The sequence below is a fragment of the Plecotus auritus genome (genome assembly GCF_963455305.1).
Source record: "Plecotus auritus genome assembly, chromosome: 7".
NCBI classification, from domain to species: domain Eukaryota; kingdom Metazoa; phylum Chordata; class Mammalia; order Chiroptera; family Vespertilionidae; genus Plecotus; species Plecotus auritus.
The window spans coordinates 17,083,078-17,098,401 of NC_137774.1; the positions used below are offsets into that span (position 1 = coordinate 17,083,078).

General features: G+C 46.4%; 1 protein-coding gene across 8 annotated transcripts in view; it reads left to right on the top strand.

Annotated features, from left to right (window-relative positions):
* The window catches only part of ACLY (ATP citrate lyase), a 50,554-nt gene extending 36,964 nt beyond the window's left edge, over positions 1 to 13,590 (top strand). For all 8 annotated transcript variants that reach the window (XM_080678910.1, XM_080678912.1, XM_080678914.1 and 5 more), the window contains 9 exons: positions 3,650 to 3,777; positions 4,336 to 4,429; positions 6,832 to 6,986; positions 8,093 to 8,243; positions 8,443 to 8,586; positions 11,057 to 11,170; positions 11,535 to 11,617; positions 12,178 to 12,254; positions 12,624 to 13,590. In XM_080678910.1, coding sequence (XP_080535036.1) covers positions 3,650 to 3,777; positions 4,336 to 4,429; positions 6,832 to 6,986; positions 8,093 to 8,243; positions 8,443 to 8,586; positions 11,057 to 11,170; positions 11,535 to 11,617; positions 12,178 to 12,254; positions 12,624 to 12,718 — 1,041 coding nt within the window. In that variant the 3' untranslated portion in view covers positions 12,719 to 13,590. The remainder of the gene's footprint in view (positions 1 to 3,649; positions 3,778 to 4,335; positions 4,430 to 6,831; positions 6,987 to 8,092; positions 8,244 to 8,442; positions 8,587 to 11,056; positions 11,171 to 11,534; positions 11,618 to 12,177; positions 12,255 to 12,623) is intronic.
* Positions 13,591 to 15,324: the final 1,734 nt, after the last annotated feature.

Here is a 15,324-nt window from a genome sequence, read left to right on the forward strand (position 1 = left end):
CACTCCTGGTGGGGAAGATGGGGCATTTGAGGTGGACTGTGGTCATCTTAGGGGCAGTTAGCTCTTTCAGTCCACCTCAGTCACTACTTGGAGTGGGAGCAGCCTGTGTCTGGAGGAGGTGAGAAGGCTTCATTGAGAAGTCAGCTGAGCAGAAGGGAGGACGGAGAGATAGGACACATTCCTGGTGCAGAGCTGGGAAGGAGACGAGAAGTTCTGTGTGGGGAGAGGTCACAGAAGAAAAAGGCTTGTTTGGCACGTGTGCATGATGTAATGTATGTGAACATGCCTGGCGGCATATAGTAAGTTCAGCATCTAACAGGCTCTGAGTTGTGTATATAAGATAAAACCTGGCCTTTGAGGTTTCCTGCAATAGTGATAATCCCTGTGCTTAAACGCTCAGTTCTTCCTACCAGTAAGCCTGCTTCACACTAATTTTTTCTCCCTAGAATGCTTGCCTTTCCTCTTCAGATTCCTGCCCACCTCAAAGTGGCAATACTTGTCCAGTTGTAAAGTGCACTTTTCATTTGAACCACTAGTTCCATTTCTGCAACTTTCCCTTATGGGTTTGCATGTAAAAATATTTCAAAGTATGTGTACAAGGATTCATTGCAACCTTGTCATAGCAGAAAATGGAAACAACCTAAATGCTGGTCAGGAGGGTACTGGGTCATCATGGCACAATCATATAATGGAAAGCTGGGCAGACTGGAGAAGAATGAGGTGGATTTTGATATGTTGATGGAGAAAAAGTTTAAGATTTGTTAAATCAAAAATGGCAGAGTGTAGTAAATATTGATAATACCCATTTTTTAACTGTGTGTGTGTGTGTGTCTGTGTGTGTGTGTTTTAAGGAGCTAAAACGGGAGTGGGTGGGTGATGGGATCCTTCAGGGATGAGCTCTACTTCCACAGGCTTTAGAATCAGATCTCGATAGGTGTTATGGCATGGGCAAGTCATTTAGCCTCTCTGTACCTTAGTTTGCTGAGCTGTAAAATGGAAATGGTACAGGATTGTTGCATGGCTTAAATCTATAATAATAAAAGCATAATATGCAAATCAACCTAACAGCCGAACAGCAGAACGACCGGCCGGACTACCACGTTATGACACCCACTGGCGCCAGGCCAGCCAAGGTGATGCAATGAGATTGGTTGGGGGCCCAGCCATCACCCCATGATCACCCCGCAGAGGGAGGCCCAGGCCACCGGCCAGCGGAGCAATCCATCGGGGGCCTCCACAATCACCCCAAAGAGGGAGGCCCAGGCTACCTAGCGACGATGCTGCAGCGGGTAGCCTGGGCCTCCCTCTGTGGGGGCAAGCCATTGCGGATCCCCGGCCAGGTGGGCAGGGCCTACCTCTTTGGGGTGATAGATAGCGGAGCCCCATGATCAATCACTACGCAGAGGGAAGCCCAGGCTACCTGGCCGGTGGCGCTGTGGCAGGTGGGTGGGGTTTCCCTCTGCAGGGCGATCAATCACGGGGCTCCTGGACTGTGAGAGGACACAGGCTGGACTGAGGGACCCCCTTCCCCCTGAGTGCACGAATTACATGCACTGGGACTCTAGTAAGAAAATAATTGTGAAGGTCTGGCACATATAGGTCTTAGCAACTATTCCTTCCCATTCTTCTTCACTTATTCCATGAAGCAGTTTCTGACTTACTTTCTTCGTGACCACTTTCTCCTCCACGCCCCAATAGCCAAAAATAACCTCTTCCTTCTCCTCCATTGTTTCTCTTAACCAGCTTTGCATTACTCCACCCCACTCTGTTGAGGACACCTCCAGAGGGCAAGCACTTTGTTTGCTCTTCTGTTTCTGGCTGGGCACTTATCATCACCCCATAGGTTGGGCAGGTCCTCAGGAGGTGTTTTGGTTTTGATTTTTAATTAATTTTTAAAACTGTGTGAAACTAGAGGCCTGGTGCACGAATTTGGTGGGGTCGGTGTTGGGGGAGGGGCTGTGGGAGAGCACCAGGGCATGTCCGGCCAGTCTTGTTCAGTCCCAATTGGCTGGACCTCAGCAGTAAGCTAACCTACCATTCAAAACGTCTGCCCCTGGTGGTCAGTGCACCTGATAGTGAGTGGTTGAGTGGCCTTAGCATATCATTAGCATATTATGCTTCGATTGGTTGAACAGACAACCAGACACTTAGCATATTGGGCTTTTATTATATAGGATAGTACAGTGACTACCTAGCTAATCAGTGATGTTTAGATTCACATGACCTTGCAGAACTTTCCACCCTGTAGAGGAAATCAGATAAATCTCTACCTGTTGGCACACTGAGACAGCTCCTTGGGAAAAAGTGGATTAAGGATTGGGGGTATAGGTAATGTGGCATTTTTCAGAAGTATGTTCCACAAAACACTGGTCCTGTAGCGATGGTCCTCAAAACAAATCCAATAAACAGAAAAGCAAAGGAGCTTTTATAAACTATGAACATGCAGTATAACCTGTCTCCCTTTTAACATTATTTTAGTGTTAAGAAATCTCTGAGTAAAAGAAACTTGTTTAACTTCCTTGAACCCAGCCAGCATTTTCTAAGTTTATTTGAGTGAAGACTATCTTCTCCTTCCCACTCCATTCAGTCATGCAAATTATGTCCTACAAAGAATGTATTGGGAACCCGTGTTTTAAGGCATGTGTTGCTAATTGGAGCAGCAGCTGCTAACCTTTCTAACACTTAAGGCACCTTTTATTATATTTAGGGATTAAGAGCACAGTCAGAAGCCATATTGCTTGTGTGACCTTGGGCAAGTTATTTTACCCCTCTGCTTCCATTTCCTTTATTTATAGGAAATAGTCATAGCTACTGAAAGATTAAATGAGAAAAGCTCTTAGAGAAGTGCTGGGATATATAATAAGTGTTATTCAATCAGGTTAGGTGTGATTACAATCAACCCCCAACCCTGTTCCTAAATCAGGGTTTTGTACCAGAGGTTTCACTGAGTTAATTCATTTTCCCCATCACTTCATCAAAGACATTGGTTTTCTCTTCCTTCTCGCTCACTTCCCACAGTCAGTCAACTCCTATATTTCATTGGATTTATATTTTACCTCGATACATACTTAGGTGGAAGGCAGCAATTGCTCATTGGCTTCAGGTAATTGTTGCTATGTGGGAATATAAGCCTATGGCACAAAATCTGACTTTCAAAAAAGCTGGGAATTTGTATTTTGACATGAAACCATTTTTTTTTTTTTTTTTTTTAACATTGGTACCTATTTTGCAAAAAGTATGTGCGGGATAATCATATCATGTCTATGAGCTCACTTCAACCTCAGGTTGCATTCCTCACCTGTTGCTCAGAACTAATTTCTATCTTCCATCCCCCGGACCTCTGCCCCAGGGGAAGCCAAGTGAAGGGTCTGGGGAGTTGGGCTGCCAGACTTTGTATCCTAGCTCCGTTACATACCAGCTGTGTGATCTTGAGTGTTAGCTCCCGAATGTGTTGATGTTCCAGCGTCCTCATCTGTAAAATAAGTCCTCCATCATACCTGTTCAGTGGGCCTGCTTGGGGCTGAAGGAAGTGATTTCTGAAGAGTGTTTGGCAGGTCCGGCCTGTAATGAGTGCTGTCATTTCCCAGGAGCCTTTGTTCCCCCTCGGGGATTAACAAGCCCAGTCACACCACTCTCCTTTGCCTTCCAGGTACAATTTGGCCACGCTGGCGCTTGTGCCAACCAGGCTTCTGAAACTGCAGTGGCCAAGAACCAGGCTTTGAAGGAGGCAGGAGTGTTTGTGCCCCGGAGCTTCGATGAACTTGGAGAACTCATCCAGTAAGTGAACCTGGGGTAGGAGCCTCCTGGGTCAGCAGCCTCTCTAGCATGGAGGTGTCTGATATGCCTGGTCCGTCTCAGCAGCTGTGTGGATAGTCCAAAACCCTTTTTCTCTTTGGCTTTTGTTTGTAGAAGCAGCAGTTACAGGCCATTCATACCGGTATTAAACAAAACATGTTCACTTTCTTAACCTTCCTACTTGGGTGGCCATAAATGAGAGATGAGCATAGAAACATTTAGAAAGTGTCACCTCTAATTGATGGATAAAGAGATATTGATATACTGTTGTCTCTTCCCATTCATCCTTTGACCTTACCTGGCCTCCAGATTCAACTTTCTATAATGCCCCATTCAGAGGTGATAGGGGAGTCTTGGCCAGAACCTGTTTTCACTTGGGAATCTATCTGGTAAGACTAAATCACAGACAGGAAGGGGGTACAGAGAAGGAAAACCTAAAGAGTTTGGGTCAGATGAAGGAGCATTCTTGGGATGGTTTAGAAAAGCCCAGAAGAAAATCCACATGGGTGTCTTTTCTCCTGCCCTTTCCCTGCCTCCCAGGTCTGTGTATGATGATCTTGTGGCCAAAGGGGTCATTGTCCCTGCGCAGGAGGTACCTCCCCCAACGGTGCCGATGGACTACTCCTGGGCCAGGGTAGGTGCCATGTATGTCCCTCACTGTGTGGGCCAGGGAGATTTGGGGGCTGAGGTGTGGGCTGTGAGGTGATTTGCCTTGAATCCTTGGAAGGCAGGCCTGCCCTAGTAGAGCACCATGTGACCACTGCTCTGGGCTCCAAACCACACCCCTAGGGAAGGCTTCTCCAAGGGCTCAGGAGAAACCAGTTAGACTCCTGGGTTCTGAACACCTCCTCCCTGTGTGCTGGAGCTTGTGGGTAAAGAAATGCAGGGCCTCAGAAGGGCAGAGGGCAGTGGGTATCTCCACAGCTGGTTGCCTGACCTGGAAACGGGGGCTGGGGCAGACAGTGTCCCCTAGAGTTGTTTGTGCTTCCTAAGAGATTTCAGGGTGAAGTAAGGGACATGGATGAAAAACTAATCTTGATATTTAGAAATCAATTTTTAAAAGACCCAATTAGAAAAAGTAGAAAAGGGCCTTTCAACAGTAAGAAGTACTCAACTCACTTGTTATATAAGGAACCAAAGTAAAAACTGGGATACTACCCTGACCAAGTGGCTCAGTTGGAGCTTTGTCCCGTACACCAAAAGGTTTCAGATTTGATCCTCAATCGTGGCACGTACAAGAGGCACCTGATCGATGTTTCTCACATTGATGTTTCTCTCTCTCCCTTCTTCTCTCTCTGAAATCGGTAAAAAAAATATTCTAAGGTGAGGATTAAAACAAAACCGTGATACTAGTTTTTCCCTATCAGCCCAGCAAAGATAAAAATTCTTTGGTAATATGATGTGTTTGTATGGGTGTGAAGAAACTGGTGCATTCATTCATTGTTGGTAGGAATGGAAATTGACACAACCTTTCTGAAAGACAGTTGGGTAATATGAATCAAATTTAAAAGTGCTCATACCTTATGGCCCAGCAATTCCATGTCTAGAAAACTACTTAAGATAAATGTTTACATATACAAAGAAACATGTTCAAGGATGTTTTTCTAGTTGATAGTAATCAGTGAAGGAATAGCTAAATGGTGGTATGGTCATATGATGGGCTACTATACTGCAGGTAAGGGAGTGAACTGGATCTATGTGTGCTGACACTTAGAGAGCTCAAGTTCATTGAGCAAACACATTACAGGACAGTATATCTAATGTGATTATAAAACCTGCACACAAAACGGTGTTGCATAGTCTCCATGTGTTTATGTGTGCATGTAAATAAAAGTGGAGAAAGAAAGGCCCAGAAAGATGTCCGTTAAACTGGCAGACACTAAGGCAGAAAGCCGAGATGGGGTAGAGGTCAAAGGCGATATAACTTGATCTGTTCTGTTTTAAATTTTTAAAAAGAAGATACTCATGTAATTAGAATGTAAGTTAAGAGCATTTTTTAATTAAAATTCATGGGGGATAACTGAAGAAACGGACTTGGGCAATGTTGGCTGATGATACCCCTGGGTGCCCAACTCAGGAATTGGGAAATTCAGGAGCTCAGTCCCCGCCCCTGGGTAAAAGGCATCCATTTCTTTTTTCTTTTTTTAAAGATTGTAACTTTTTAAAAAATGTTACTGGTTTTTAGAGGGAGAGGAAGGGGGAGGGATAGAAAGATAGAAACATCAATGATAGAGAAATGTCATTGATCAGCTGCCTTCTATACGCCCCCAACTGGGGATCGAGCAGCAACCCAGGCATGTGCCCTGACCGGGAATCAAACCACTGACCTCTTGGTTCCTGGGTCATAGCTCAACCACTGAGCCACACCAGCCAGGCCATTCTTCCATTTCTTAGCCAGGCGACTGTTATTGAGCCACTCTAAGGTTCATTTCCTCCGTTAAACATGAAGAATGCTTTTCTTTGTGATGTTAGAGTGAGCCCATGGATGTCAACGGCTTAGTGCAATGCCTGGCCCCACAAATGCTCAGTTAAGAACAGAACAGAGCTGAGGCTAAGCAGGTGCTATGGGTGTGGCACTCCTGTTTTCTGTTCTTTTTACACATATATATTATTGGTTTCAGAGAGGAAAGGAGAGAGAGATAGAAACATCAATGATGAGAGAGAATCATTGATCGGCTGCCTCCTGCACGCCCCCTACTGGGGATGAAGGCTGCAACCTGGGCATGTGCCCTGACTGGGAATTGAACCCTGTCCTCCTGGTTCATAGTTCGATGTTCAACCACTTGAAACGAATCAGTAAAAGAGCTTTTGCATTTCTTGGGAGGAGCTTGTCTGTCAGGCTGGGTGGAGATGTGCAAGTGGAGCCCCCAGCCCAGGCCCAAACCTGACCTGGTGGGAGCTGTTATCGAATACACGGTCACCAGAATTTTAAGATATTCCTGGGACACTGGTTCTGAGAGTTGAGCCGGTGGGGCGGTCCAGGAAAAATTTCTGTGGTTACCATAGTGCTGCTTGCTTCTGCCCGTCTCTGCTCAGGAACTGGGCTTGATCCGGAAACCTGCCTCATTCATGACCAGTATCTGCGATGAACGGGGACAGGAGCTCATCTACGCAGGCATGCCCATCACTGAGGTCTTCAAGGAAGAGATGGGCATCGGCGGGGTTCTTGGCCTGCTTTGGTTCCAGAGAAGGTGAGGCATGGAAGGCAGAAGTTGGTAGGGCCCTACAAACTGGAGTTAATGATTTTCCCCTGACGGGAGTGGGGGTGGGCAGCCTTGAGGAATAGTCCAGGGCCAGTCAGGCAATCTTTATGGCCACAAATCAATGATAAGGCTAAATGACAAAAATACAGACTCCTCTATCTTCCAAGAACAGAAAGGCCAGTCTAAACCATGACTTAATCAGGAATCTTGCATCAGCCCCTTTCCCTTGGGAACTTACATAGACACGGGACAGAGTAAATGCAGGCCTCTTGAGAGAAACATGAGGATTAGCAGGGGAGGCCTGGACGGATCTGGTAGCTCAAAGAGTGCAGGGCTGGTAGAGTTGCTGAACACGCGTGAAGTACCTTGTATCATTAGCCTGAATGTGAGAAAAAAATGGTTTTCTCTGGAACTCCCAAGCTTAGCCCTCCCCTGGGACTGACAGCTGGGCAAGGGGGCCTGTGAGTCCATGATTCACAGAGCCGTGGCTTGGTGTGGGCCTGGGCAGAAGGCCAGGTCAAAGTCTTGGATTGTGTCATGCCCTTACCTGCAAAGAGGTGGATCTTGGTCCTGCTTTGGGCCCTTCCTGGGAAATGTTCATGCGCTGTCACACCTGAGTTACCAGGGCAGGTTTCACTCTGCTCTTGCATCCCCATGTCTCCAGGCTGCATTCTTAATCACAGTTGGTAGGACGAACACTGGAGGTCTAGGGCCTCCTACATTGTAAAAGGGACAGGGACCTCACCTCTTCTCTGGTCCATAGAGGATAACCACAAATACAGGCCAAATCCTGTCATAGCAACTCATGCTGAAAACTGACTAAAGAAGAGATTTCAAACCCTGGTTGCTAACTATTTAAAACCAGTATTTGTTCTCAGCAGAGTCCGGAGCCTCTCAGTCTGGAGGTTTTGCCCTGGAGTTGGTATGATAGTATCAGACCTAGATTGGCAAGTTGCTGCCCTTCTTGAGTTTGAGTGACTTGTTCAAGGAGGTGGGAGAAAGTAGGAGCATGGCCTTGTCAATATATCTCCCGTTCAGCAGCTCACCATTGTTTCTGTTCTCCTTTCCCTGTCCCTTTACTCACCCACCTCTAGGTTGCCCAAGTACTCCTGCCAATTCATTGAGATGTGCCTGATGGTGACAGCTGACCATGGCCCAGCCGTGTCTGGGGCTCATAACACCATCATCTGTGCTCGAGCTGGGAAGGACCTGGTCTCCAGCCTCACCTCGGGGCTGCTCACCATTGTGAGTATTGTCTTCCCGGGAGGTGCACAGCAGGGACACTGGGCTTTGGCACCGTGCTGCTTGGCTATAGCAGGGTCGTAGAAGAAGCCCTGGAAGGTAAAATCCTGTGCAGGGGTTGTTCAGGGCATGGCAGATTGTCTGTCTGCAAACCTGAAGGAGAATCATAACTCAGGGCAACATGGGATTGCTTCTCCTACAGGGTGACCGGTTTGGGGGTGCCCTGGATGCAGCAGCCAAGATGTTCAGCAAAGCCTTTGACAGTGGCATTATCCCCATGGAGTTTGTGAACAAGATGAAGAAGGAAGGAAAACTGATCATGGGCATCGGTCACCGAGTGAAGTCGGTAAGTTGTTCTCCTTAAGGGACCGGATGAATGGGGACAAGAGAGCATCAATTTAGTTGAGAACACCCAGGCTCTTGACTCCAACATGCAAAGCTTTGGATGTGTTGACAGAAGAGAACGTTGTAATACAGGTTGCCTTTAAACAATTTTTATCGTGTTTAGTTGTGGTGTGAAAATATGATGAGCTGGAACACATCCTATGAACCTTATAAGAGAAAGGACAGGTCAGGGGTAAGGGGACATATCAGCACCTGAGGGTAGCTGCATGCTGCAGTAACACAACTCCAAGAATCTCAGTGGCTTACAACAGCAAGGGTTTCTTATTCACTCTTCACCCCCTGTGAGATTCACCCGACCCCCACTGCGGGGTGCCTGCTACTCTGTTCTCTGTCATCTGCACTGAAGAAGCAGCCCCTATTTAGGAAAAGTCATGGCAGAAGTTCTTAAAGCTCCTGCTTGGTACAGCTCACTTACACTAGAATTTCATTGGCCAATAAAAGTCAAATGGTTAAGTCTGACTCTCTAGGGCAGAAAAAGCAAGAATATCAGGGCAAGCCTGATTGGTAGAGGCCAGGGAATAAATATGTTATTTATTTATTTTTAAAATAAATTTTTCATTGATTTCAGAGAGGAAGCAAGAGGGAAAGAGGAATCAAAACATCAATGATGAGAGAGAATCATTGATCGGTTGCCTCCTGCATACTCCACAGTGGGGATCTAGCCCTTGACCGATTCAAACCCAGGACCCTTCAGTCCACAGGCCAATGCTCTATCCACTCAGCCAAACCGGCCAGGGCGGGACTCTGTTAAATAGTTAACAGAGTCTCCCACAGGCAAGTAGTCTTCTGTGTGTCCTGGTAGTGAGTTGTGTTTAGAAATCAAAGGGAGCCTTGGCCAGTGTGGCTCAGTTGGTTGGGGTGTCATCCCATATGCCAGAAGGTTGCTGGATCGATTGCTGGTCAGGGCACATATCTAGCTTGTGGGTTCAATCCCCAGTTGGGGTGTGTACAGGAAGGCAACCAATCGATGTGCGCCTCTCTCTCGCTCTCGCTCTCGCCCTCTCCTTCTCTCCCTCTCTCTCCCTGTCTCTCTCCCCCTCTCTAAAATCAATAAGCACGTCCTTAGGTGAGGATTGAAAAAATAATAATAAATAAATAAATAAATAAAAAGAAATCACAGGGAAAGAGAAGAGGTAGTGACCGCTGTTCGGGGTCTTGCAGAGACAGATCCTTATAGGACCCTTTGCTTTGGGGTCCTTGGCTCTGTAGCTCTAGAAACCTCATTTAGTCAGTCACTCTGCTGCTCTAGGCGGGCCTTAGACTCACATCCAAACTGGGGTCCTTTACTCGGTGAGCTTTGCAGCCCTTTTCTTCTTACTGATTTTTGTTCCCTCCCAACTTTAAAAGCAACACATGCTTAGTATAGAGGACTTAGAAAATACAGGGAAGTAAAAAGAAAACAAGAGGGTCATGCATGTGATCCAGAACACCCCCTTCCAGTCATCCACATGCTTGGCCAGCTCTGGGTAGCTTTCCAGAGGTTGCTTGATCAGCAATGACTGCACTGGAATCAGGAGATGTGGTTAGTTCTGAGGGACATTCCACCCAGGTTTTGCAGAACTTTGCTCAGCGACCCCCAGCTCACAAGCAGATAGTACCTCTGCTATCCATGGTGCAAGACCTATTTCTGAGATAACGTCAGACCTGCACTGCCACACTCAGTCTTTCAGGCTCCTTCCTTTCTGGAGTCTGCACTGACTCGGCAGCACGTCTCTGCTGAGGGACGTCACAGTGGTTTTGGGATTTGGTGTGTGCCTAGTCCCTCTCACTCCCGCTAACAGATTAGTGCTCAGTGTGGGTTTCTTAGCAGCTGGTTCATCTCTATTCATTGCAGGTCCAGAATTTTTCCTAAAATTTCAGGGGTACTTGCTTAGTGTGGAACTTTGTTACAGCTTAACCAGGCTGCTGAGCTGGTGGGCAGCATGGTTAAGACTTCTGGTGCAGGGGTGGGCAAACTTTTTGACTTGAGGGCCACAATGGGTTCTTAAACTGGACCAGAGGGCCGGAACAAAAGCATGGATGGAGTGTTTGTGTGAACTAATATAAATTCAAAGTAAAGGAGCGGAGGGGAGAGCAAGAGAACCGGATAGAACAGCCGGATCCGGCCCGCGGGCCATAGTTTGCCCAAGGCTGGGTTAGAGAGTGGGTAAGCCCCCTGGTGCTTTACATGGTAGGACCCACGGCTAACTCAACATCTTCAAGTCTCAGTTCCTTATTTATAGCTTAAAGGAGAGAATCTAAAAGGTTGTTTTGAGGCCCAAATGAAATATGAGAGGACTTTAAGCCCCAGTGTCATAATCTGTGCTACCTGGATATGAAATGTAGCGTGTCTACTTGTGACATGAGCACAAACATACTCCTTAGTAGCAGTGTTCGAGTGAGTTCCTCTGTAACTTTAAATCACTTTCTAGATAAATAACCCAGACATGCGAGTGCAGATCCTGAAAGATTACGTCAAACAGCACTTCCCTGCCACCCCCCTGCTCGACTATGCGCTGGAAGTGGAAAAGATTACCACCTCGAAGGTAAAAAAGAAAATGCCCCTAATTCTTGAATTACTTGGCAGAATTTCTTGGCAGAAATGAGACAGCCAAGTTATCTTTTGATTGTGTAGCTAAAATTAAACATGGTTTTCTGGAAAATTTTATTTCTGTTGCATAACTAAGTTCAACAGACATGTACTAAGTGCTAACTAGGTGTCAGATCCTTTGCTAGACAATGGGGAATGAACTCAGTAAGACAGTCTCTTCTAACCAACTGGGATATTTTGGTAGGACTTTTTTAAAATGGTGATCAGAATACATAGTGTAGTAGTAGTAGTAATAGTGAAAAATTACAAGGGAAATATGAGAAATAATGACAAATGCTTTGAATATTTTGCCTTCCCAGAAACCAAACCTTATCCTGAATGTAGATGGCTTCATCGGAGTTGCATTTGTAGACATGCTTAGAAACTGTGGGTCCTTTACTCGGTGAGCTTCGTAGCCCTTTCCTTCTTCATAGTGTTTATTGATTTTTGTTGTTCCCTCCCAACTCTGAAAATAATGCATGTTCATTATAGAGAACTTAGAAAATATATAGTGGTATAAAAAAGAACAAAAATTGCCTCTACTCCCACCACCCAGAGCACCCCTCTTTTCCACTTAGAAATCAGAGAGAACTAGCTTCTCACTCCTGAGCAGAAGTTGTGTGTCTACTTGTGACATGAGCACAAACATACTCCTTAGTAGCAGTGTTAGTGGATAGTACCTCCTCCATGGGGAGCAGGGCCGTCATGTGAGCCATTTTAAAGCCACATGTTGAGCCCTGGCCGATGTTGCTCAGTGGGTTGGAGTGTTGTCCCGTACACTGAAAGGTTGCAGGTCCGATCCCTGGTCTCGGTGAATATAGCAAGCAACCAGTTGATGCTTCCTTCTCACTTCAATGTTTCTGTCTCTCTCCCTCTCTTTACTCTCTAAAATGGGTGGAAACATATCCTCACGTGAGGATTAAAAACAAAACAAAAAAACTACATGTTGATTGTGTGTTGCAGGGAAGAAGCTGATGAATATATTGACATTGGAGCCCTCAATGGCATCTTTGTTCTGGGAAGGAGCATGGGCTTCATTGGTGAGTGAGTTGTTACTGTTTGAAGAGTGTTTTAGGTGGGATTGTTTTCTTCCCTGTGGTCCAGCTATACCGCTTAACCCATGTGGTGAGTTTCTGCAAAAGAGATGTCACATGGACTTAATCGTTGTTTCTAATCCTTCCTTTCTTACCTTCATTTCCCCCTTATCTTTACCTTTGTTCCCTTGTCTTGGAAGTTACTTTGATTGCAAACCAAGCCCGGCATATACCTATGGAATGGGTCTCAATTTACTTCCCCATTTCTTTGTATCTGCCTTTTTGTATTAGATGCATTTCCCTTCCTTATCCTTTCTCCTTCACCAAACTTTAATAAATTCACCAACTCAAAAAAATGCACTTGTTCCATTTTAGGACACTATCTTGATCAGAAGAGGCTGAAGCAGGGGCTGTATCGTCACCCATGGGATGATATTTCCTATGTTCTTCCGGAACACATGAGCATGTAACTGAGCCAGGAACCCTGTTACAGTGAAGGGAAGACAACTCCTCCCTTGGGAAGTAGCGTGCAGACAGCTGGCACTGGAGCTTGCTGTAGGATGGGCCTGCGATGTAAACCCACTGGTGTACGGGACGGAAGACCAACCCCCACAGGCTAACACTGTTCAGTCCACACAAAGAAGCTTAATTTTTTTTTAAGCATAGAAATAAAAACAAAGCCAATATTTGTGACATTTGCTCTGCTACCTGCTGTAATTATTACATAAAAGCATCTAAGCACTGTCAAGATAGTGTTTTTCCTCATTGTAGGGCTTTCTGATGCTTTCTTTTTTCCATTAGTTAAAAAAAAAATTTTCCCCTTGAAGGAAGGGAATGAAACTTTTAAGACCTCAAGATACTATACATTTAAGGCACCCCTAATGTCTTGTGTTTCCATTTCCCCCTTTTCCTGCTTATATAACATAAGAAAACATTGTATTAATCTGATCTTTTTAGGGTCTTTTTGTGTGTTCTGTGTTAAGGGTTTGTTTGGTATCTCACTGAAACGTTCCATATCGCAGACCAAAGTCTGCTTATGTCGGGTTGAGACCATTGCATCCTTAGCCATTGTTACAGAATATGTGGAGGAGTAAGTTAAAATGTAAAGATGTAACATACATATGTTTTAAATGGAAACGCAAAGCAAAAAGCTGTGAAATGTCTGTGTCTTATGTTCTCTATATTTATGCAACTGACTTGTCTGTCTGTCACTGAAGTGTGGGTCCAAGGACTCCTCTCCAGCCAGTTTGCATCTGTAATCCACAAGATTCTGGGCAGCTGCCACCTCAGTCTCTTCTCCGTATTATAGTTTGGTTTGAATAAACTCTATAGTAACAATGAATACCTTACTGCTGTCTCATGTCATCCATACCCTTTCATCTGTATTCCTTTGAACTTTACTTTCTAATAATTTTACTACATGTATTTTTAAAAATGTTAATCTACCTCTTTTTGTTTGTTTTTAAAAAAGAATCAATCAAAACATTACCCCGGCCTGGCGCTGGGGCAGGGGGATCAGCCTGAGGTCCTCTAGCCCAGCACCAGGACGGGAAGCGCACCTTGAGGTCCCCCGTTGAGCTCTGTTGGGTGGTGGGGGGGGGGGGTGTTGCCTCGGGTCCCCTGGCCTGGCACTGGGGCGGGCGTCATGGCCTGAGGTCCCCCAGCCTGGCACCAGGACAGGGGGCAAGGCCTGAGGTCCCCTGTCAAGCCCTGCTGGGTGGGGGGTGCAGCCTAAGGTCCCCTGTCAAGCCCTGTCAGGTGGGGGGGCGTGGCCTGAGGTCCCCTGTAAAGCCCTATGGGGGTGGGGGAGGGTGTAGCCTCAGGTCCCTGCTGATTGCTCGTTAAGACTCCTTAAGGGAACTTGGCCTCAGCTATGGGTACAACCATATTTGTGACTGAGTGATGGTCAATTAGCATATTCCCTCTTTATTAGATTGATACTAGTGACCTGGTGCACGAAATTCGTGCACATTAAAAGGGGATTAATTAGAGGAAATAATTTAATATTGCTATTTGCCCTTTATAATAGAAGTGTCAGAGATGAAAGAAAATTAGTAAAATGATATGAAAACCTTCCTCTTGTCAGAATCTGGGGCTCACCACAAGACCCAGAGTTAAGTCCCCGCCCACCCACATGCACCTCAAAATTGCATGAGACCCAGACCCAGCCGCCGCCCTCCCCCCCCCCCCCATTGGGCTAGATCCAGACCCGGCCAGTTCCACCCTTGTCAAGCCCTGCCGGGCAGGGGGCGAAGCCTCAGGTCCCCTGTCAAGTCCCAGGGCGGCAGGGGAGGGCGTAGCCTCAGGTCCCTGCTGATTGCTTGTTAAGGCTCCTTATGGGAACTTGGCCTCAGCTATGGGTGCAGCCATCTTTGTGATGGAGTGATGGTCAATTAGCATATTCCCTCTTTATTAGATAGGATTTATTAGATGGGATTATAGATAGGATGGGTTCCCAGACAGGAACTTGCTCACCCTCATTCATGAGTTGCATGCCCAACTCATCCATAAGTTGGAGCTCAGTCTCAGGTTTGTTGTTTAATTTACTCCAAAGCCATTTTAAATCTTTAACATAAAAATCCTGCCCTGGTGAGTGTGGCTCAGTTGGTTGGTACATCTTCCCGCATACCAAAAGGTAGAGAGGGTTGGATTCAGGGTCAGGGCACATAGTTGCAGGTTCCTTCCCCGGTGGGAGGTGCCTTCGGGAGGCAACCAATTGATGTTCTCTCACATCGATGTTTTTTTCTCAATTTCTGTCTCTCCCTCCCTCTCTAAATCAATAATAATATCCCCCGTGAGGATTTAAAAAAAAAATAAAAACCCTGTATGGCCACCCAAGACACTAGCAATGGGTGATGGTCTCATGTGGCTTTTGTTTTACAAAATGCCCACGAGGAAGAACACGCTGCTCAATAAGGGGAAGGACACCAGCCGCCCCCACCGCCTAGTGGGCAGCAGGCCTCCCAACCGGAGGGCAGTCCAGCCGAGCCTTCCCCGAGGGGGCCGGCGTGGGCGGCGGCGGCGCGTGCGCAGACCCCGCGGCCCGTGGCGCAGTCTGCGCCCACTATTTATTCCC